We start from the raw sequence: 23617 nt of genomic DNA on the forward strand, positions 1-23617 counted from the left end.
GTGAGACTAAAAAAGGAAAATCTGATCTAAGAGTTTGCCAGCATTCAGGAGGTTGTCGACAACCTGGTAGACATTAATGAAAAGGAAAATAGTGTTTGTGCCGAGTCTAAAGTGTCCACATAAAAACAAAAAATACTATTTCTGATGATTATACTTTATTCATATTTAACTGTTTGGACGATTCTGAATTTATTTGTGACTGTTTTGATACAAACTCCTCTTTCCGATCCAGGAACAAAACATCCCGGTGGACATGGGTTATGCTGTGGCTCCCCACCACTCGGGGGTGTACCCGGTCCATTTTCAGCTGTACGAGGCCTGGAGACGCGTCTGGAACATCCAGGTCACCAGCACAGAAGAGTACCCCCATTTGAAACCGGCCCGCTACCGCAAAGGCTTCATCCACAACAACATCATGGTGAGACATGACACTTCAGCACTGTTCATTTGTAAAAACCCTGTGGGGGGTAGTGGGTCGGGGAAGGGGGTGTCAGCGGGCAGTCAAGCTCATTCAAGTGCTCATCCATAAATTCTCTTTGATCAAGTTGCATGTTACTAATGCATGCAGGGACTGGAACTGATGTGCACCCCAGAATCAAACACAATGTTTTTGTGTCCTCTGTCCGTCATTTTTTATTGTTGGTCCACATCGATGAAAGCAAATCACAGGTTATGATGATGATGATGATATATTTTTTATGTGTGAGTCAATTATTCAGCACTATAGTCAAGTGCTCGTTACCATACTACAAAAATATATTCTTGTCCTTACGGTATTACAATACATCTTACCGTCACCCCAGTATCGTCATCATGTCCCGTCAATTATGTTTCCTTTCGTCTCACTTCCTGGTTTTATAGTGTAGTCCTGGGCTGTGTCCCAAATCTCTCACTCCTCTGAGTGCACTGGTTTATAGTACACATTAAGATAAGTGCATGTACTTGGCCAGTGCGCAAATTTTCAACAGGGTAGTACTGTCTCAAATCAAACACTGTCACTACACACTTAACAGGAATAGACTTGACAGCTTCTTCTTCTACTACTTTTTAATGCTGATCGCAAACAGAAGTTGGAACACGATCGCCGACACTTTTCGTCGATCGAAACAAGTTGTGTTTCATTGTGTTATTATTGTTGTTCTGTTTTGTGGTAATATCAGTGTTTTCTCGAGACATTTTACGCCGGTATCTGCTCCGAAGACTTGTAGTCAGTGACGTAGCTTCCGATTAGCATCAAATTCGTCACTAAAATGGTGGACGTTGAGGGTGGAAAGTGTCCATCGATCCACACTCAATTTTCTGGCCAATTGAGTGCGCCATTGAGCACTTCATTTTTGCACACTGCTAATTGGGACACACTTGTGCAATCAAAATACTAAGTGGACTAATTTGGAACACAGCCTTGACAATCGTAATACGAACAGATCAGCCCAAGCAATAGCTTATCAACTAAATATATTTTATATAATTCAAATAGATGTTGTCAGTATTTTGACTGTGAAAGTTCAAATAATGTGTTGATTTAATTGTTTCTTAAATAGATGTTGGACTCTATTGTATCATCAGTATGTTTCTGTTTTTACAAAACTCTTTTTTCATTGAAATATTTACATTAGAAAATAATCTTAATCCCCGCCCACTTAAAACACTGATGATATCTTGTTTACCACACGTTTCAAATGTTGAAGTCTTTCTCTCCAAGATGCAGTAAATTTCTCATCATGACCATGTTTTGAAGTAATAAATTCTCCCCCTTCTGAAATCTTGGCAAACGAGAGGATACGAGAGTCCATTATGACCTTTTAATGGCTTCACTCCTCCTCCAGCCAGCTGTAGTCACGCCACGCTTTGTTTATAAAACGAGTCCCTTGGAGGTGGAGACTTCCAGGATTGACGACGCATGGTGACACACCTTGATTTTTGACAAATCACAGCACAGTATGATACACAATAGAGTCCTAAGATCTACTCAAGACACACTTAAATCAACACACTAGTTTGACATTTACATTGTTTGAGTTCATGATTCAAACATTCATCAGCCTCAACTCCGATCATCCTTTCAAACGTTCGTCGGCTCCTTCAAGCCGCCCGACAGCTTCGTCAGTGACAAAAGAGACGATCAAACTCGACAGATCCAAGTTGTTCTGCTGTACTCTTGAGAAAACAATTAAAAGCTGAGAGCTTTGTCTGTTTTTAATTAGTCCTTGAAGTTTGTGTCTTTGGAGCTTGTCATGGAACACTTTCTGTCAGTGTCTGTTTGACACATGCTCATGTTGCTATTGTGGAATTTGTGAAGCATTTTGTTCAACAGAGTTAGAGAAAAAATGTCTTTAGTTTAGTGCGTAATTCTGTTTATATGGACGACAAAAGCCATCGGTTTAAACGTGTAATCTACGCACAGAGTGAGCTGAAGACATTAAAACAAGTTGACGATACTTGGAATCAGCTCTAAAGGGTAAAGGAAGGTTAAGAAGAGAGTGCAGGCAGGGTAGCTTCTGTGGAGACGACTGACTGACTTGTTCTTCAACTTTTTTTTTTCTTTAACCCTTGCCTTATCTCAGGGTCAAGGTGACCCGAAGGCCCTGAAAAATAAATTGTGTTTGTCCAATCCTTTGACCGAGAGACAACACAAGGGATACTTTCGAACACATTTGTTTTTAGCCATCGTGTCACCCTGAGATAAATGGTCAAGTCTGCCGTCTTCTATCACATTTCCTTCCTCTCATTCCATCTATCGCTCTTATGGAAACTACTAAAAAACATAGGTCACATTTAGAATTCCCACAACATCCTCTTCTTTTGATCACCATGGTTACAAGGAAAACACATTTATTTATCGCTCTCCAACAAGCTGAGTTTTACCCCCCAAGGCATAGGATACTGAGCCACAGAGAAAGAAAAAAAAAGCACTTTTTGTTTGTGTAGAAGGTGTTTTATTTAGAAAAATACCTGATTGTATCCGAAGTATCTTTAGCCAGTTGCTCTTGGGTCATCAAGATACTTGTTAAAGTCAAGTTTATTACAAAAAATAAGCCTGAACACACGACCTGCTGATTCAGCGTTAAAGTAAGATGTATTTGCATCACATTAACGTACGTCTCATTGCCATCATGCGATTTAAATTCCGTCGCTCTCATCTGAAGGACGTTCTGTTAAAATACTGCTGACATTAAACTGGTTCATGGTCCAAAAAAAAAAGATTATTTTTAATATCTCTACAAAGATGATGATGATTTTTGCGATGACGGTTTGTATCTTCCGGTTATTGTCATGACTTTTACACCCACAAAAGCGACTCAACCACCGACCTTAACTGGGCCACAAACACACACAGTTGTTCTCGTGAGTGTTGTCATTTATTTATCTCTTCCTCCCGTGACTCTCGCTCCGTCTTTGTTTGCTCGGGAAGAGGACAGGAAGTTGTCCCATGGCAGTAAAATTGACATTTGTGTTTCTCCACGAGCAGATTGAGAGCCACCCACTGGACCCACAGTATCAGAACAAATCAGACTGAAATATGGGATTGTGCTGTGGGTTGGCGTGTGTGCGCCCACACAAACATGTACAGTCTGGTGTGTGTGTGTGTGTGTGTTTGGTGTGTGTTTCCTTTTAAAATGTACTATATCAGTTTGAGCTATAGCTCTGTGGATAATTGGTTTGGTGAAATAGTGCTGAGTGTGTGTGTGGCTCGAGTGGCCTTCACTCTCACTGTGTGCATGTGTGTGTTGGTGTGTTTGTGTGTGTGTGTACGGGCTGAATGAGTCTGCAGTGTTTTATAGATAAACCAATAGCGAGGCTTCCAGACTTAACTCTCTATTTCAAAACAAGAAGTGCAGCTCATAGAGTTCACGACGAAGACCTCGTCTCAGCCCTTTTTATTCTCCTCAGCGAAATAAAATGACCTAAAAGGGAATAATAAGTCCTGCACTTAGCATTCGCCCCATTTACTGACTGTGTGATGGTGTGATAGGGCCATTAGATGTATTTTTTTTTTCGGGAAATCTGTCGTGCGTTTACTAAAATGTGTGGCTTCTGCTAAAAAGTTACTTAATGAGCAATACCCGATTACTTTTTACATTTAGCAGCCGAACTTCTGGTTCTGGTCCGGACAGACCTGGAGATATGTAGCGTTACTTGAGAAAGTCGTGCTACACAAGTCAGATGTCGTCGCCATAATCGGCCGCCTTGATCTATTAAGGATTTGCGTGGAGGCTTAAGGGTATCCCAGCTAGTTAGGGGGAGAAACAGGGGACACCCTTTACAGATCAGTAATGGCCAGGTGTACAACAAAAATACATTTAGTAATTCATTAATTCATTCTCATATGGATGGGCAGCTGAAAAAGCTTAACACAGGCCGAGCCAACTTGTGACCTTTCTGTGTGGAGTTTGTATGTTCTCCCCGTGTTGCGTTGGTTTACTCCGGGCACTCCGGTTTCCTCCCACAGTCCAAAAACATACAGAGGTTGATAACTTTGGGACATTATCCATAGGTATGAGAGTGTGTGTGAATGGTTGTCTGTCTTTGTGTGCCCAGAACCTTTGTGTGTTAGAAAATGAATGAATGAATGAATGATAAGAGTCATGATTATGTATTAAAAGTAATATAAATTTCACACAGAACTAAAACATTTTTTTTTGTTTGGCGTTCAAATCATATTTTATTTTTATCATAGTTCTTGACTTAAATGCATTTTGTATATGATAAGATAATTCAATATGTTTTATTTAAAATAACATGAAAATCTGTGTTTGTTCATTTTTGTGTTGCAATTATAATTCCGGCCGCTAGATGGCAGCAGTCCAGTAGCTAAAGGAACAATTACATTTTGCAGGATCCCGGTGATGACTGAGGGTGAGAGGATACAGTCGACTCAAGCAGATTTTAAAGCTGATGTTTGGACATGTTTTGAAAGCAAATGAAAGTCTGGTCTGTAAATTCTGCAACACCATAATCAAGTACTCGACAATACTACAAATATATCCTTGTTACTACAGTAGATATATCGTACCAACCAAAGTCCTCGACAGAGTTTAAGCAACAAACGAAAGCAACACTCAAAATGTAGGTCTCAGAGCCCAAATCTCGTCAGGTTGCTGATTCCACAGGTATGGGCCAGAATAACAGTGACTTCTCAATAGGCTGCAGGTCTTACTCTTATGACCACCTAACTGCTGTGTAGCCTCTGGGTCAAGGTTAAGAGTTATGAGTGTTTGAGAGGGCGACACGATAAAGGCAAATTGGATTAAACAGTGACTAAGACTTAAAAGAGATTTATAAACTAATAGAAGAACATTCAGTTTTATTTTGAAAGACAAAGAAAGCCATACAGAACATTTTAGAGTCACCTTTAACCACTGCATGGTTCCTTCGTTTTGAAAATCGAGAAGTAACCCATATTCACAATCTTGTGTTCCCCAAATGTACATGGTTTATTATTGGCTTTGATTTAGGTTGTCAAAAAAGTGCAGTGCAGTGCTGGATATGCAAATCACCAAAAATTAGATTGATTTTGAATCTCCAGGAAATGTACCGTAATATACAGTAGGTGCCATGTTGACATTTTCAGAGTTTCTTGAAGATTTATCCAAGCTAGGAAATTCCAGAAGCTTAGGTTCCATAACTCTGACCAGAAAAAGAAAAAATCAAAAGTAACGCATTTATGTTTATGAAGATTATTCTTTTCTTTATAATTAAATAAGATTGTATAACTTGAAAAAATAAATCTCAGTTAAATAGAAGTGTCAATTGTCAAACAAATACCTCAAAGTAATTCCAGACATTTAATCATTTAATAGTAAATAAATGAACAGATACTAGATCTGCGCTCTATTCGGAACCAGATTGACTTGTATATGAGGTTCAACTTAACAGAAACTTTAACTTCTGCAACCAATTAAATCCCTTACATAAATATAAATATATTAAACTAAATATGTTAAAGTTTTCTGCTTGACTTCACAAGGAATAGTTTGCTATTGTGGCTTTTGTTGTTTGACAAAGCAGCATGCAGTTCTAGGATTAAAACAAATCCATGATTTTATTCTCTCGCTTTTGTAAATATTGACTCACAAAAACAGCCAACAGGTGTATTTTAGCAGATATAAACCTCCTGTGGCTGACTCTGAATCACCCATGCAAACACGAACCCTGAGGTTCGATATCTTAAGTCTCGCTTCAGCGGTGATGACGAGGTCAGATATGTAAACGGACAAGATGCCAGGATTGATTGCAGGGGTAAAAAAAAAAACGTTTAGTGTGTTATTATGCTTATTTATGCAGTTCTTAAGATCTGATCTAAAAGATGTAAAAAAAAAGAAGTTATTTTAGTAGGTCAGACACAAGTCTTTCAATCGAGGCGGATCACATTTCGTCAAACTTCCACTAAATCAACCGACAATCGTATAAACTCGTAAAAAAAAAACGACAGACGAAGCAGAGCAATATCGTTCCACAGCCACGATTTGTCTGATTGCAGAAAGATGATCGAGTAAAAGGAAGTCGGTAAAAAGTGATGCACACGTCTAGATCGCCGCAACAATGACCACAAAGGATCGATCTCTGGCTGCTGCGTGACATTTTATCAAGAGCTGTTCCTGCATATGTGGGTCACTGCGGAACCGCAGTCAGTTCATATCGGACTCAGATGAAGGTGTCCTCGAAGGATGTGTTTGAACAACGTGTCACTTCTGATCCAAGTGAAGATGATCCTGTAATTTGGGAGTTTCTGAGTTATAGCGTGGAAAGAAAAGGCTCAAAATGACCTTTTTGGTAGATACTGATACAGATTTTATAGGGATTTAAAATACGAAATTGTGTTGAAGATCAATAACTTGAAGTAAATGTACATATTTTTATTTCTAATTTCTCCTTTATGACGTGTTATTTAAAGCAGTTTTGATGTTACTTTTCAGAATAGACTTGTTGTGAAAACCAAAACACCAACAAGAACAGAACGAACATCATGACCGAGATAAGCAGATTGAGATTTGTAAAAAGAAAAAGTAATTACTAGTAGAGCTGTGTTTTGGCAAAACTGTGGCGATACGATACGTATAACGATAAATGTGTGACGATAGGAAATATTGCGATACTGTAGTAACAATAATATATGGTTTCTTTTAAAGAAACACCACTTTTTCTGTGTTTTAGAGCAAAGAAATGAGCAAAAACTTTCTCTAATTAAATGAAAAAAGTACTTGTAGGAAAGTGCTTCTCAAATTATTAACAAAAAAATGAAAACTTATATTAACAATAAAGTACATTAACTGTTACAACAACCTGGAGCAACATGCGATATCCTGAATAAAGCCAAAGTAAGTCCAAACATCAGCTTTAAAAGCTACTAGACTCTGGTGTATCCTTTCTTTTTCACTCATTGTTGCCATTTCGCTGTTTTTTTTGTTACTTTGACAGAGGAAATGTCGCCAACTAGTGGCCGGAGGTTTAATCGCGCCTTGTTTGAGTCTTAATTTTTAAATAAAACATTGAATGATTGTCTATCGATACAGTATCGGGAAAAAAAACATTGCGATATATCGTTATATGGATGTTTTCTTTCACCCATACTTACTAGTGTTGATTTTAGCAGCCTCTAGTTTACTCTAGAGTTCAGGGCGTGAGTGTATAAACCAAAAGTAATAACAGACAATATTGGAAATTTCCAATTTTGGTGACACCCAACACAAGAATAGGTTTGTCTCGCAACTACATCCAACAGTTGCTAGGCAACCATTAGAAACCAGCAAGTTGCCTTCGCTTCAATCTTGAATGTAATTGACGGTTAATTTAATACGTGTGTTGGTTTGATCAGATGAATTACGGCGGTTTCACTTTCCCAGGTGCTGCCGCGTCAGACGTGCGGCTTGTTCACCCACACCATCTACTACAAGGAGTATCCCGGCGGACCCAAAGAGCTGGACAAAAGCATCCAAGGCGGCGAGCTGTTCCTCACCGTTCTCCTCAACCCGGTGAGTCTCACGAACAAAAAAAAAAAACACGTGATTCCAATATTCATGGGCGTGTTTGTTGGAAACAATGGAGGTTCTATTTCAGTCCCTTTCACCTGTGAGCGGCACCGGCGTTATTTCTGTTCTTGGCGCGTCGACTTCCCTGCCAGGGCGACTCGTTCGCTGTGGAGTTGTGTTTCGTCTCCACACTTTAAATGAGGTCTCAACACCACCCGTGCACATGTATCCTCCGATGCCCCCTGCTGTGCTCTGTCAGCCTGACTTGCTTTGAATTAAAGGCAGGTTTTAAAGGTGGGATTTAAGGCAATGTATAGAGATTAGAGTCACCGAGTCACAGCTCTGATTCAATTTGTGTGCAACACACTCGCACCTGCACACACACACACACACACACACACACACGCCTCTTGTCAGGAAGCGTCAGGTTGGGCGACTACAGGCTCTGAACTACAGGAGCTGTCAGAAGTCAATGAAGATCAGAGTTAACCGTCGCTTCTCACAACAGCCCACTTCTCGCTCCCTGCTCTTGACATTACTTCCCTTTTAATCTTCATCCTTCTTTCTTCTTTCCCTTTGTATGTCTGCCCGTGCTGTTTTTCTCTTTTTTTCTTTTTTTTCTCTCAAAATGTGTTTCGGTGTGTATACATGACACGTGCGCGCTGTCCTTTGATCCAAACACACCGAGAATAATGATGGTGTTGAGTTGAGGGATTCACATCCGTATCTCTTCTTACTCCAATAGTAATCCGGCATCAAAGCCGGGGTTGATGGTCTGCAAAGGTGTAACGTGGCTGATTCCATATAAATACTGTGGCTGGACTCGTATAGAGGCTGCGTTTACTGCTTTGTTCAGAAAAAAAACTAAATAAATAATAATAAAACAATAAATGACAAAATAAAGCGTGTTGATTAAACATGTTCTTTTTTTATCTTTGTTTTAGGGTTGCTTGGGAACACCAGTAGGTCTTTTAGAAATTAACTTTATTCTATATATATCTATCTATATATAGATAGATATATAGAAAATATATCTATATATAGAGTATAGTTAATTTCTAACTATATTCTATATAGTTATAGAATATAACTTCGGTAGATATATATAGAGAGAGATATATTACAATACTGTATCATTTTTCGACAGTACTGTATCGAATAAATTATTATTTTTTTAATCATATTTTACTATTTACCTTAGCTCTTTTATGGTTTGTAATTAAATAACGTTGTTAAAATATTATTCGAGTATCAACTGCATTTGTTCATTATTGTGTTGCCTCTGGATGGCAGCAGTCCTTACGTCCTATGAAAATCGTGCGAAATCGCGGCAATGACTTAGGATGAGAGGATACAGTCGACAGTTAAAGCTGATGTTTGGATATATTTCGGTTTATTAGAATATGAAAGTAGTTACGACTTTCGTCAAGAGTCATGTGGTATGTAAATTCTGCAACACTAGATTCAAGTACTTGACAATAGTACAAGTATATAATTTTTACTACGGTATCTTAATATATCGTATCCTTGGCTCTGTATCGTGATACATATTGTATCACAAGATTCTTGCCAATTCACACCTCTATTCACTAGTGGCAAATATATATTTTTGATATATATATTGCAATGGCTTTGAGTTCATTATTTCAACAAGTTTGATTAAATTACAATTCACTGTGTGAACAGTTACAAATGTTATTGATGTAAAGATAACTTCTTAGTAGAATAACAAACATGTATTTATTGGGAAATATATGACATTGTCATCAATAGACCAGAACAAATGGACGTCTGGTCACAGCCATCTTGAAAACCCAGTATTCCAGTTTAGCCTGGCTATGGTATAGAGTTGCCTTTTGATTTGGTATTAAAATCGCACCCATTCAGGTTTAGCTAACTTAAATGTTAGAGAAGAAAATGTCGCCCATTGAGTGCATGCTGATACTGATATTCTTTAAATACCATTGGCTGGGTCTGTACGCTACTTAAAGCCTCAAGTGGACATTCGGTGAACTGCGGCTTTTTGCACTTTTGCATTGGCTTCACTTTTAAAAAAACATATATTTCTCTGTGGTATAGAGGTATAGTTTAGGTTCAGCTGGTGTCAAACTTGATATGTGTTGCTCAACTGCGCACAAGTGTCAGCATGTGTGCGTTCTGCTGACTTAAGTAGAGTTGTGTATATAAATCATCTCTGACACTTGGCACTAAGCTCTGCCGCTAAGCTTATTAACCAAATATCAACACAGTTTTTCTACCCACAGTTCACTTTCACATTCTTCACCCAGTTGCTGCCTGTCCTGGGCTCTGGTGGCTTTCTATTTTAGCTCAGGTCTATTTACGTTTCCCCTTTCTTTCTAAATCTTTGTGGTGCCAGCCTCGCTTCCAGTGGAACGTTCTCCATCGACGTTCTCGCTGACTGACGCTCATATAGTCTGGAAGCTCATCAACACATAACAAACGTATGAATCAGAGACGGCCTCTGCAAATATTTGCAAGGTGAAAGTGAAGCTTGGTAAGACTGCAGAGGGGGAAAGAAAAACTAAATACTGGAGGTAAATTGAATCAAATACTTTGCAGTATTGACATTCAGCTATAAATGAGTCGCTGATTAAACCAAGACGGCTGAGGGGAGCGAGCGGAGAGAAGGGTTAGCGTGACGGGGGTTGATGGAAGCCTCAGAAATCATTGTTTATTCTGAACTGAAGGTCTCTATTTAGCTCCACTAAAACTGAAGCGCTCAGTCGCCTTCTGCTAGTCAGGGGATGAGAAATATAACTCACTATGTAATGGACTAAAAAATAGCCTAACATCTTCATTAGACCTCATTACATATGTTTCAAATGATAATAGTCATTTTAACACAGGCAACGGTCCGTAAGCATCGTAGACAAAGACGAAGTCGACAACACAAGTGTCTTTCTTAACAGCTAGTTATGTGTTGATGTTTTCTAACAAGTTTCTTTTTACATAAAAAGCAGATGCTTCAGAGGAACAGACAAAAAAAAAGCAGTCGTTTTACCAGATACATTTTGTGTGTAATTAAGAAACATTCGACATAAATAAAGTTTGCAGCAGATGTTTTTCAACATTTATTTTTAATAATTTCTTAAAATTCTTTTTTTTTTTCAAAGACATATTGAGTTCTTCTTTGAATTCTGTTTTTTTTTTTTCTTTGAAAAGCGCATTTTGAAGCGTTTTGAAGAACGCATCATATTTTTTATATTATATTTATATTATATGTTTGTTTGTTTTTTTGTTTTTTTTATTTATTTTTTTAATGAAAAATTGCTGTATTAACTGTGGATAATTTGGGGAAAAAAAACAATTTGAGGGATCAATAAAGTTCTACCTACCTACCTATATTCTCAAACTAAACATGAAACAGTATATGGCTGAATACAAATAATATTTTGATTTTTTTTAATAAATTAATATTTCAGTCAGTTGGGAAGACATAATACTCTTTTTTGTGAAGCAAAACATGCCGTTGATGTAGTGATAAGTGAAGTTTACACTGTGGGTTTGATTAGTTGACTTTTGTCTGCACTTGTTTTAAGGTAAGGTAAGGTAAGGTAAAACTTTATTTTACAAGTTATTAATTCAACACTTGTAAATTTATTGTTTAATAGGTTTCTTTGATCAATAGTAAAAAATATACTTACTTTTGGTTTAAGTTCCTAAGGCTGGAAAGACAATCTTAATGTAGAGACTTTCAAAAAAATTAGGGATCCGTATATGGCCACAAAAAAGATGATCATCACATCCCTAATTTATTTCCAATCATATTGTTTTTTGTTTATTTTATTTTGTGTTCTTTTGTCTGAATTGTTTAATCAAACCATCCAACCTACAATTGGCTAATTTTCATTTCTCCCTCTTTTACAAAAACGAGTTACTTTGAAAGGAACACGTCACTTATAGTAAAGCGAGTTACTTTTGACATAAGTTAAGTTACTATTTTAAAGTAGTGTTGGCACTGCCTATTATTAACTTATCTGCAGCCGTGGATGACTGGAGGCTTCCATCTCTGCTGCTGCCAGAAGACGAGTGGGTGAGGAAGTAGAGCACAGACCACCTGAAGAGTTTGGCTGAAAACAAACAAAAAAAACCTGTTTTCAGTTGTGAGGTGTCTTTTGTTGACAACAACAAACCACTCCAACGAATGACAGGTCATCGTTGTCATTCTTCAGGTGGATCAGAAGTCCTTGTGGCAGAGACTTCAGAAAATTGGATGACATGGTTGCAGGGAACTGCTGGCAAATATGTAGCTGATTGAGTTAGTGAGTCACACGACGGTGTCTTTTGTCAAGATGAACTGACGTTTATTTTCTAATGACCTTCATTCTTGAGTCGATACAAGCGAAAAGGTGATTAAAAATAATTGAACCGACGTTGACGTTCAGCCCCGTTAGAAACGAGAAGAAAACTATGACAACACATGGGTGCACGAGACGTGACTTAAGAATGTGTTGATGCAGTTGAAGGACAGATGAAGAAATTCGGATTGATTCAATGGGACTAAATTGATCGATGGAGGGAGACGCTTTTTTTCCTGATGGCGCAGCTTTCACTAAAACCCTATCATGTTGGAGGGGTGGGGGGATGTTTCCCTGTTGAACTGACATGCCTCATCAGAACATCTAGGTCAGTATGAGATTGGGAAAAGAAAAAAAAAAAAAGAAGTTGACTTCTTGGGATGAGTGCGGGAAACAAAAAAAAAAAGGCGGAGAGAAAGGCGTTAGAGGAAAAAGACAAGGGACAATTTTGAGCTATTTCTCAAATGATTTTTCTTTCCTCTCATCTAAGAATGATCTGGTGCTGAATTATTAGCATGCTATTCTTTATTAAACACACTTGCGGGACCGAAAAGTGCTTCAATATTTAGGAACCAAAGAAGATGCAAGACGCTTAAAAGGGTGTATAGAGTACGGTGGGTGAAGTTCTTCACCACATTGGGTTTTTCTTTTGTGTTCTTCTTGCGCTCTATAATTCATACTATCTTTCCAAGCTCGTTTCTTTTGTTATGCTCTCCCTGGCACCTCTTTTGCTTCCTCAGTTCTCAAATTGCAAACACAATCAGCTTGTCTCTCAGCCATACTTTAATTTGGCAGCCAGTACTTAAGCTCGCGCTCTATAATTAATGCACCCATGTTCAATAACAATCAGATTCCCTCAAACAATTTCCCACTCAGTCTTCCCTCCTCCATCTTTTCCTTCGCACACAATTATAAAGAACACAGTCCCCCTCAAAACCAGGCGTCCAAGAGCACTGAGAGGTTTGACAGGAACATAAATCACTTTTTGATCAACATGCTTTTGTTCAAAAAGGCAGCTAACCACAAAAGTGTTCATTTAGGAATTGTGAAAATTCTGATACCACATGTGGAACACGAGAGAAGTGAACAGAAATATCACAATTGTATCAAAAATGATTCATACGTTTTCCACAAGGACAAATTTATTATTTGATGTGACTCATTTAAAAGATTTGCTAATATTTCATACTAGGTTTAAACCAAAGATATTCCAATTCCTTTTTTATAGGCTTTGTGTCCACTAAATCTTTTACAAATAGTCATTTTCTGGGTGCAATTATTTTACCCAGGAGAAGAACCACAACCGACCAACCACAAAACAAAAAAAAACAATACAAATATAAACTTAAATAAAACACACACCCCAGTTGCATTATTTTACAAAAGGAAAAATAAGTGCAAACATGATTTAACATTTGCTGAAATTTGAGACAAGAAGACCGAAACATTTTAAGGTCGAGACTTAGACAGAACCGAGATATTTGGGGGTTGAACTGAGTCAAGACCAAGACATTTGGAGGTTGAATCTGAAACAAGATATTTTGGGGTTGAAACTAAGACAAGAGCGAGACATATGGCGGTCGAGACTGAGACAGAACTGAGATATTTGGAGGTTGAAACTGAGTCAAGACCAAGACATATGGAGGTTGAATCTGAAACAAGACATTTGGAGGTTGTGACTGAGGCAAGACCGAGACATTTTAAGGTTAAGACTGAGACATTTTGAGGTTGGAACTGAGACAAGACCAAGACATTTTAAGGTTAAGATTGAGACATTTTGAGGTTGGAACTGAGACAAGACCCAGACATATGGAGGTTGAATCTGAAACAAGACATTTGGAGGTTGAAACTAAGACAAGACCGAGACATTTAAAGGTTAAGAATGAGACATTTTTAGGTTGAAACTAAGACAAGACTGAGACATTTTAAGGTTAAGACTGAGACATTTTGTGGTTGAAACTAAGGCAAGACCGAGACATTTTAAGGTTAAGACTGAGACATTTTGTGGTTGAAACTAAGACAAGACCGAGACATTTTAAGGTTAAGACTGAGACATTTTGAGGTTGAAACTAAGACAAGACCGAGACATTTTAAGGTTAAGACTGAGACATTTTGAGTTTGAAACTAAGACAAGACCGAGACATTTGGAGGTTAAGACTGAGACATTTTGAGGTTGAAACTAAGGCAAGACCGAGACATTTTAAGGTTAAGACTGAGACATTTTGTGGTTGAAACTAAGACAAGACCGAGACATTTTAAGGTTAAGACTGAGACATTTTGAGGTTGGAACTGAGACAAGACCCAGACATATGGAGGTTGAATCTGAAACAAGACATTTGGAGGTTGAATCTGAAACAAGACATTTGGAGGTTGTGACTGAGGCAAGACCGAGACATTTTAAGGTTAAGACTGAGACATTTTGAGGTTGAAACTAAGACAAGACCGAGACATTTTATGGTTAAGACCGAGACATTTTAAGGTTAAGACTGAGACATTTTGAGGTTGAAACTGAGACAAGATATTTGGAGGTTGAAACTGAGTCAAGACCAAGACATTTGGAGGTTGAGACTGAGACAAGACAGAGAGCCTAAAATAGGGGTCTTGAGACCAAGACCAATCTTCAGTACTACAACACTAAATCCTATTATTTAAAAACAAACATGGCATGTTTAGCATGACACACACCGACCCATTTCTACTTATGGTTCCTAATTAAAAACAATTACAGAGAAGATACAAAAAGTCAAAACATCATGATGCCACGGAGAAGTGGCCGCTGTGGAATCCACCACCACATCTCTATGATACGCTTTACAAAAAGAGACAAATACATCACGTTCACACACAAACTGCAGACAAACGGCTCTTTTCCGTCTGTGTCAGGAGTGCTGTTGCAAGGACACCCACAGCCACATCAGTATTCTGAGGTGATCAGTATTCTTTCTTGCTTTCCTGGTTGACCAGACGCTGATCCATCAAACTCAGTGTCGTTTTGTATCTTCAGCAGCCTTCGTCGTTACGGAGGGAAGACTGGTAGCCTCGACCGGGAGAGGTTCCCTTCGCTCCACTGTTCTAGTCAAACTATGGGACACGTCTTATTTAAAGCCATTTATTTCTCGTGAGGAAGATTTGCTTCGGCCTGTCTGCAGTCGGTATCTTCGCTCTTGGTCTCTTCTTGTGTGACACGAACCAAAGTGTACCCACTTCACTCACGACAACAGGTCTTTCTATCGTCAGAGACCTGGACTCCTTCGCCAGATGACGCGTATAATTGCCTCTGATTTCCTCCCTCATCTGCTGACCCGCTTCTGTTTGTTCCACAGATCAGCATATTCATGACCCATCTGTCCAACTACGGCAACGACCGCTTGGGCCTCTACACGTTCGTTCATCTGGCCTCCTTCATCCACTCGTGGACCAACCTGAAGCTGCACACGCTCCCACCGCTTCAGCTGGCGCACAAATACTTTCAACTTTTCCCCGAGCAAAGGAACCCACTGTGGCAGGTGTGTGAGATAAGGAGATAGATGCTGCTTTTGAAATGCCTGTGCCACCATGTCTTCCTCGCTGACGAGGGGAGATCAAAAACAAGTTTTTTTTGGGGGGCGGTGCCGGAGAAATGGATGATTCCTTTAATGCTATTTTTTCTCCCCCTGCAGAATCCATGTGATGACAAACGACACAAAGACATTTGGTCGAAAGAGAAAACATGCGACAGGTTGCCTAAGTTCCTGGTGATAGGTCCACAAAAGACAGGTGAGCTGAAGGGAAAAAAATACACAAAGTACACCTGAGCTGTGTGTGTACTCAGGTGTCGACTCTTTTTCGTTGCCTAAACAAAGAAGTGTATTTATTTAACTAACGTGCTGTCTGAAGGATCTTAGGAAACTTCAAAGTCACAGATTTCTTTTTATCCTGAGACTAGAAATCGAATGGGTCCTTTTAACCGTACCTTTTTTGTTTGTTTTCTTTTGATCCAAGCTCTTTTTTTATTGATAAAATGAATTCATTGGAACATTTTTGATGTGATTTAAAGAGCAGGATTCAAAAAACAATTGCAAAACACGTTTTTAAATAGTGTTTGATAATAATATGGAGGTCCTTGGATTTTTTTTGTGGTTTTTCGTTTTGGACGAGAAGTCTGAAGATATATTTCTGCCTATAGAAAATATAATTGATCCCAACCCTAGGTCGACATAGAAAATGAGTGAAATTTGAAGTATCACTTTAAGTACACAAAACCTTGCTTCGGGAAAATGTTAGTACTTTGCTGTCATTGATAAATAATAACAAAACTCATGAAACCTGAATATCCTGGTGGTTAAAGGAGGACACTGCACATTAAAGGTTGAAATAAAAGCCAAGGTCCGGTATGTCGGTACCGGTCCGTGGGTCATTAGGTACCGGGCCACAGAGAAAGGATAAAAAATATAAAAAATCTCCACTTTTTTTAATTCCGAGTCGTGATTTTTTATTTTGAAAAATTACCGGATTCTCAACTCGCATCTGCATATGTTAGCGGTGTTATGTTGAGTAAAACATGCACTTTGTACTAGTTTCATGGTAAGTTAACACGATTATAGTGTTCACACGAGTGTTCACACTGGCCACTGAACTCCGTCAGCAAACAGACGGAAACAATCGATCACTATTTAGATCGCAATTCCGTATTCTCAAACTGGAAGTGACGATGTTTTGACGGATGTATCAAATATATAACTTATTGGAAAAACTTAAAGTAAACGTTTTAGTGATCGTTTTGTGCGGGTTTATTAATTTGCAAAACACAACTTTAAAAGCAATGGTAAGAAAACTATTCACTGAACCAGTAGATTTATAATAACATTTTAAGTACTTAATGACGTGCACCGAGGTTCATGAACGAAGTCAATTATAAGACGTGGAAAATAGCCTATTATTTAATTATTCATACAACAACATGCAACTCATAATGGTTCATATCAAACCATCATCATCCTCTTATGATGACACTTAAACAAACACACACGGGAACACATTTGTTCAACAAACAACGTTTATTCAATGTCAATGTTGTTGATCTAACGAGACTCCACACATACACCAACAACAACTCTGACAAACAGTGGAAACAAAACTCATTGTCATGTCTAAATAAATCGTTTCTTGTACCTTCAACTTATAAAGTTGTGTTTAAGAATGAATGCACTTGTGCAAAACGGTCGGAAAAAAACACTATAAAACAACGTTTTACTGTCAATTAAAACATCTTCAGTTTGTCAATACTGTAATGAAATCTGCACTGTGATCGCTGTCTGAGGGCGTCAGTGCGGATGCCCGTGTGAATACTGTAATTGTGTTAATCCTAACTGACACTGTCATTTTCCTGGGCACTATTTTGGTCCGGACACTTCCTACGTGGTGACGTCACAGGTTGCAAACGCTAACGTCTTTAAAAAAAAAAACGTTTTGATTAATGAAAATAACTTCTACTGTGCGATTGAAGGACTCTTTCTACAACATATTTCACATTTATATTGACTGTTTTATGTTTTTGTTTACTCACAAATAAGCTTTTAGAAGAGACGTTAGCGACATGTTGAAGTGCCCGGACTGAAATGGTATAATGCCATGGCATGGTTTGCAAGAGCAACTTTAATTTGTTTTCTGCTTTGATATAGGAACGACCGACACAAAGATGACTTTTTAATTGACTGATCCAACCAGCACAATAGTAAACTAGTGACTAGAGTTATTTGAAATACCATCTGTTTATCCATCCTTACTATAACCTTTAACACTGTGGCACAACTTTAGCAAATTCACCAGGACATGCGTGGTCATACATGCTATTTTTATGCGTAAAAACTTTCTTCTCAAACGTCACTTTTGAAAAAGGAAGCTTCATTGTTTGGATTTTACAGATGTCAAATGTGACAATCCATTACGTGATACCTCCAGTGGAGAGAAAAAATCCATCTTGGAAAGGTCGCACCCTTCCTGCCTGAGAGGTTGCGGCACGTGAAAGGCGCGATGTTGAGTGATTAAACACAATGCGTGCGGGTAATCACAAGAGGAATTGTGCAGTCAAGAGGTTGCAGAGTATCAGACAGAGGGCGAGAACAAATCCACAGAACTGATTGGTGTCAAGTGATTTTGCAGACACGCTCAAGGGTCACACACTCCGATACAACGATGCGGCAAAAGAGAAAATCTTGTGTATTGATGACCGAAGGGAATCAATGATCCGGTTGTGAATTATGCTCTTTCTTCTTAGGAACGACTGCACTTTATCTCTTCTTGCTCATGCATTCCTCGATCTTCAGCAACTTTCCAAGTCCAAAGACGTACGAGGAGGTCCAGTTCTTCAACACGAACAACTACCACAAAGGAATCGATTGGTGAGGACGCAGAAACGCTTCTCCCGTCACGGGAATCAACAACAGAATGGAGGATTATGATGTTTGCTCTTCCAAGAGGTTATTTGAGACCGGAGGCGTGAATTTTAACATCACTCAGCAATGCTAATGTCAGACTGTAAACATATGGCCTTTTGATTTGACCCGCAAATGTGTTACTTAGATGACAGGGTACAGCTGTTCCATTTTTGAAAGCTTCTGAAGGTAGAATAAAGTGTGCCTTCCTGAGGAGACCAATTGTTCGTGAATTCACTAAACATTTTTTTTTAAAAAGCAACTGATGCGAAAACTTTCCTCAAACTACCTCCTATTTAAAATGTTGAAGTTTTCCTCTCCAAGATGCAGTAAGTCGTATTACTTTATAAAGCTCTCCCCCTTTCTAAAATCTCAGCGAATGAGAGGTTACGAGAGGGGGAGTCCATTATAACGAAATAATGGCAATAATTCACTCCTCTTTGTTTACACAACAAGTCCCATGTTGACGTAGAGACCAGTATTGATGACACACGTTTCACCAATCACAGCAGAGTGGGCGTGGTTATGAAAAAAAAAAATTCCAAATAAGTGTTTAGTGGGCGGGGCTTAATATCTGTCAAGATAGAGCTGCACTGACGATCTTCTGTGTTTACTGTGTGTTGTGCGAGCTAGTTCTGAATAGACTATGCCAGCAGGTGTGTTATTTAATGATTTACACCCAAAATAAATGATACATAAAATAATTTAAGTCGGATGGAGCTGCACGGCAGAGGTCTGCGCCCTTTCCTGTTTAGAATTAAGTCTAAAAAAAATTGCCCGCATAGTAGTGTGTCTGTAAAGTACCTAAAAAATGCAAAAAATTACAGATGTTTGGATTATGGTAGAGTTCGTAAATCAACATCTGGATCCACAAAGAAATGGAAGGATCTGCCAAGAGGGTATTCACTGTGTTCGCTGTCGAATGACGTCCAAAATCTCTCTTGTGTCTCGGCCACAGGTACATGGAGTTCTTTCCTCTCCCTTCCAACATAAGCACAGACTTCCTGTTCGAAAAGAGCGCCAACTACTTCCCGTCGGAGGACTCGCCGCGCCGAGCGGCCGCCCTGCTGCCCAAGGCCAAGATCCTCACCCTGCTCATCAACCCGTCCGATCGGGCCTACAGCTGGTACCAGGTGACACAAGCCTTCATTAGAATGGTTGGAACTGATTTATTCGTGGTCTGTGATGCAGAACTATGAAATGGATTATATAGAACTGTTCCAGTTTTTGTAGCTTTTGTTTCTTAAAAAGAGCAACTAATGTGTTAATTTAAGTGTTTCTTAAATAGATCTTGGACTTATATTGTATTATCAGTATGTGTTTGTTTGTACAAAACTCTCTTTTCATTTAAATATTTACATTCCTAAGCTTTGGAACGATCTTCCTCTCTCTTTGCGCTTGATGGAGTCTACTGACTCCTTTAAGAAACATCTTAAGATGTTTCTATTTGTTCAGGCTTTTCCTTTATTTTCTGGAACTCCTGTGTTGTTCTCAGTATTATCTTGATCTTTAAAGTATGTACTTTTTTGAGTATTGTTTTGATTGTTTAAGCGCTTTGTGACCCTGGTCTCGAAAAGCGCTATACAAATAAATATTACTTACTTACTTACTTACATTAGAGAATGTGCTTAAGCTTCGCCCTATGAAAACATTTAGTTTTTCTGGAGATTAAATCTAGTTTACCATAACCGCTGTATAAAAAAGCGGAGTGCGATTAAAGCTGGCTGGAGGATGAGGGAAGCTCATTAATGACATCATAATGGACTCCGCTTCCATAACCTCTCGTTCGCCGAGATTTCAGGGAATACTTCATAAAGTAATAACTTGAAAATATGGTCATGATGAGGGACTTACTGCATCTTTTTGAAACTTGTGAGTCAGGAGAGTTCACTGTAGTTGCACTTAAAAATAATCCAATTAAAATTTCACTCATTTTTTACTCGCCCTCATACTCGTCGGTAACGTCAACACAAGGTATTGTTTGAAAAAAAACTTAAATATATTTTAAGTTTGTGCGCGTGCACAACAATGACGCTGATGAAGTGTTCTCTTCTGCTAAAACAAGCTTGTAATATAGACTTGTTTAATTTTTGGGAACAATTTCTAATGTTGAAGCTTCAATACAAGATGGACGTTACAGTCGAGCAGTATGGAGGTATTTGGATGTTTTTTTAGTGTCTTTTGGGTCAAACATGAAGATGAAGGGAACTGAGCTCCAGTCACTACACTAAAATGAACAAACATTTTTGTCTATAACTCTAAAAAGGAACAGATTAAGAAAATAATCCAACCCTTGAGGGAGAGTAGAAAATGAGTGAAAGTTGAATTTGGGGTGATCAGTTTAAGCACTCGACCTGTGCACAGAACTCAAATGACCCTATGCAATAATTTCTCGTTCAAAAACCTCAAAATCATTCGGACCGGATAGATTCATTTGTGCCGAAAGTCCGGTAAATGTCACTCACATTTAAAACTCTTCACTGGCTTCCAGTTTCTTTCAGGATCAACTTTAAAATTCTGGTTCTTACTTTCAGAGCTATTCATGGTCAGGCTCCTCCTTATATCACTGATCTGATCCAGCCTTACACCCCAGCTCGGTCTCTGAGGTCTGTGGATCAGAATCTACTTATGGTTCCTCGCACACGGCTCAGGACCAGAGGAGAGAAATCTTTTCAGGCTGTTGCACCTAAGCTTTGGAACGATCTTCCTCTCTCTTTGCGCTTGATGGAGTCTACTGACTCCTTTAAGAAACACCTTAAGACGTTTCTATTTGTTCAGGCTTTTCCTTGAATTTCTCGAACTCCTGTGTTGTTCTTGGTGTTGTCTTGATCTTTGAAGTATGTACTGTTTTGAGTATTGTTTTGATTGTTAAAGCGCTTTGTGACCCTGATCTGGAAAAGCGCTATATAAATAAATATTACTTACTTACTTACTTACTTACTCACTTTTGAACAATCACCTGCTAAAATGTTGTCCATGGCTGTGTCTCCGCAGCATCAAAGAGCTCACGAGGATCGCGCCGCCTTGCGTTACTCCTTCTATGATGTCATCAGCGCCAAACCGGGAGTACCGGCGGAGCTGCGATCGCTCCAGAACCGCTGCCTCATCCCTGGACTCTACTCCACTCACCTGGAGCGCTGGCTGACTTACTACCCTGCCAACCAGGTGAAGCTTTTGCCACCATCCCTCAGCTGATCAACAGTGTTTCACTAGAATATGTTCCACAACTTCATTAGTGCACGTGGAAGTGTCATGAGCTCGTGGGAGCTAAAAAAAAAAGAGAAGACAATAAAGGGAAGCGTTCGTCCTCAAATACTGGTGCAGAATTAAAAACAGCAGATGCTGCTGGAGGATTTAATGGGATATGGTTGCGAAAAAATTGAATAATGCATGTGTTGTGTGTTGGTTGCTGTACAAGCAAAGAGAGAAAACAGCATGAGTTGAACCAACAGGGATGTCTGTGAGAGTTGAGGAGGTGAACAAAAAGAGCGTCAGTCCACACACATGATGAGATGATGGAGATGAATGAAGATGTTTAGCCAGTGTTAAGTTCTTCTAACCAGTATTTCTTATTATTTAATAATATATGTGTCTTCAAATAATAATTTAGGTTTAAAAATAGAGGGATGTTTGTGACACTGAGTGAAAAGTGGGTCACACGAAGCGTCGCCCGTCGATACTTTGCTACTAAATGCTGCAAAGTCCAACTTTGAGTCGCCTCATGGGTCTTCACTGGCTTCCATTTTCTTTCAGGATCAAATTCTGGTTCTTACTTTCAGAGCTATTCATGATCCTTACATCACTGATCTGATCCAGCCTTACACCCCAGCTCGGGCTCTGAGGTCTGTGGATCAGAATCTACTGATGGTTCCTGAACACGGTTCAGAGAGAAATCTTTTCAGGCTGTTGCTCCTAAGCTTTGGAACGATCTTCTTTTCTCTCTGTGTTTGATGGATCTACTGACTCCTTCAAGAAACATCTTAAGACATTTTTATTTGTTCAGGCTTTTCCTTGATTTTCTGGAACTCCTGTTGTGATATCAGTTTTATCTTTATCTTTAAAATATATACATTATTGAATATTGTTTTGATTTTTTAAGCGCTTTGTGACCCTGGTCTGGAAAAGCGCTATACAAATAAAAAATACTTACTTCTGCCAGACACACATACACATGTATTTTATACATAGGGCTGAACATGAAACTTGAGTTCGCTTGTTAAAGATGTACAAATCAACTTCTCCCGCCAGGTGATGATCATCGACGGACACCAGTTGAGGTCCAACCCTGCGATTGTAATGGATGAAGTCCAGAGGTTTTTGGGAGTCACACCTCAATTTAACTACTCTCAGGCCCTAACGTAAGTCTCCTTAATTCCTTCTTTTATCTTGTGCCATGTTGATAGGTCATGAGTTTGATGCCATTTAAAGTCTCTCAGGAGCGTCGATCAATAAAGGAAAACTTTGTCAACCCCGACCTCTAGTGGCCGCAAGCGAAAGTCTCTGAAATTAATATTTATAGATTAATTAAAAAAAATATTGATTTTACAAGATTTACATGAGATTGACCCTTAAGAATAACTTGAATCTATAGTAAATGTGACAAAAATATAATGACTTGATTTTTCTTTTTTTTTTATTTCGCTCTGTGTGTTTTGGTTTAAGAGTGTCTTGCAGAGAAAGCCAACAGTCTGTCGTTTCTTATCTTACAACCTGCTGGCTTCTGACCAAATCCCAACAGAGCTTTGCTTGTCTCCCTCTGACACCACCTGCTTGTCAGCGCTCTGCATTAGTATACCAGCCACAGTCTTGACAAGTACAACGCCGGGGTCCAAAGTAAACAAACACATCATACCATCATTTCTTATTTATTCCTCTCTATAATCTGTTGATTATTCCATCGAAGTCTGTCAACATT

General features: G+C 38.8%; 1 protein-coding gene across 2 annotated transcripts in view; it reads left to right on the forward strand.

The window, feature by feature from the left end:
- Window positions 1–23617, forward strand: part of ndst3 (N-deacetylase/N-sulfotransferase (heparan glucosaminyl) 3) — a 49946-nt gene that overhangs the window by 23073 nt on the left and 3256 nt on the right. For both annotated transcript variants that reach the window (XM_087806429.1, XM_087806436.1), the window contains exons 4-11: window positions 233–418; window positions 7845–7973; window positions 15613–15795; window positions 15949–16045; window positions 18546–18669; window positions 19661–19835; window positions 21697–21867; window positions 22951–23060. In XM_087806429.1, the coding sequence (XP_087662555.1) occupies window positions 233–418; window positions 7845–7973; window positions 15613–15795; window positions 15949–16045; window positions 18546–18669; window positions 19661–19835; window positions 21697–21867; window positions 22951–23060 (1175 nt within the window). The remainder of the gene's footprint in view (window positions 1–232; window positions 419–7844; window positions 7974–15612; window positions 15796–15948; window positions 16046–18545; window positions 18670–19660; window positions 19836–21696; window positions 21868–22950; window positions 23061–23617) is intronic.

This window comes from Callionymus lyra, chromosome 1 (assembly GCF_982586985.1).
Source record: "Callionymus lyra chromosome 1, fCalLyr1.hap1.1, whole genome shotgun sequence".
In the NCBI taxonomy this organism is placed as follows: Eukaryota; Metazoa; Chordata; class Actinopteri; order Syngnathiformes; family Callionymidae; genus Callionymus; species Callionymus lyra.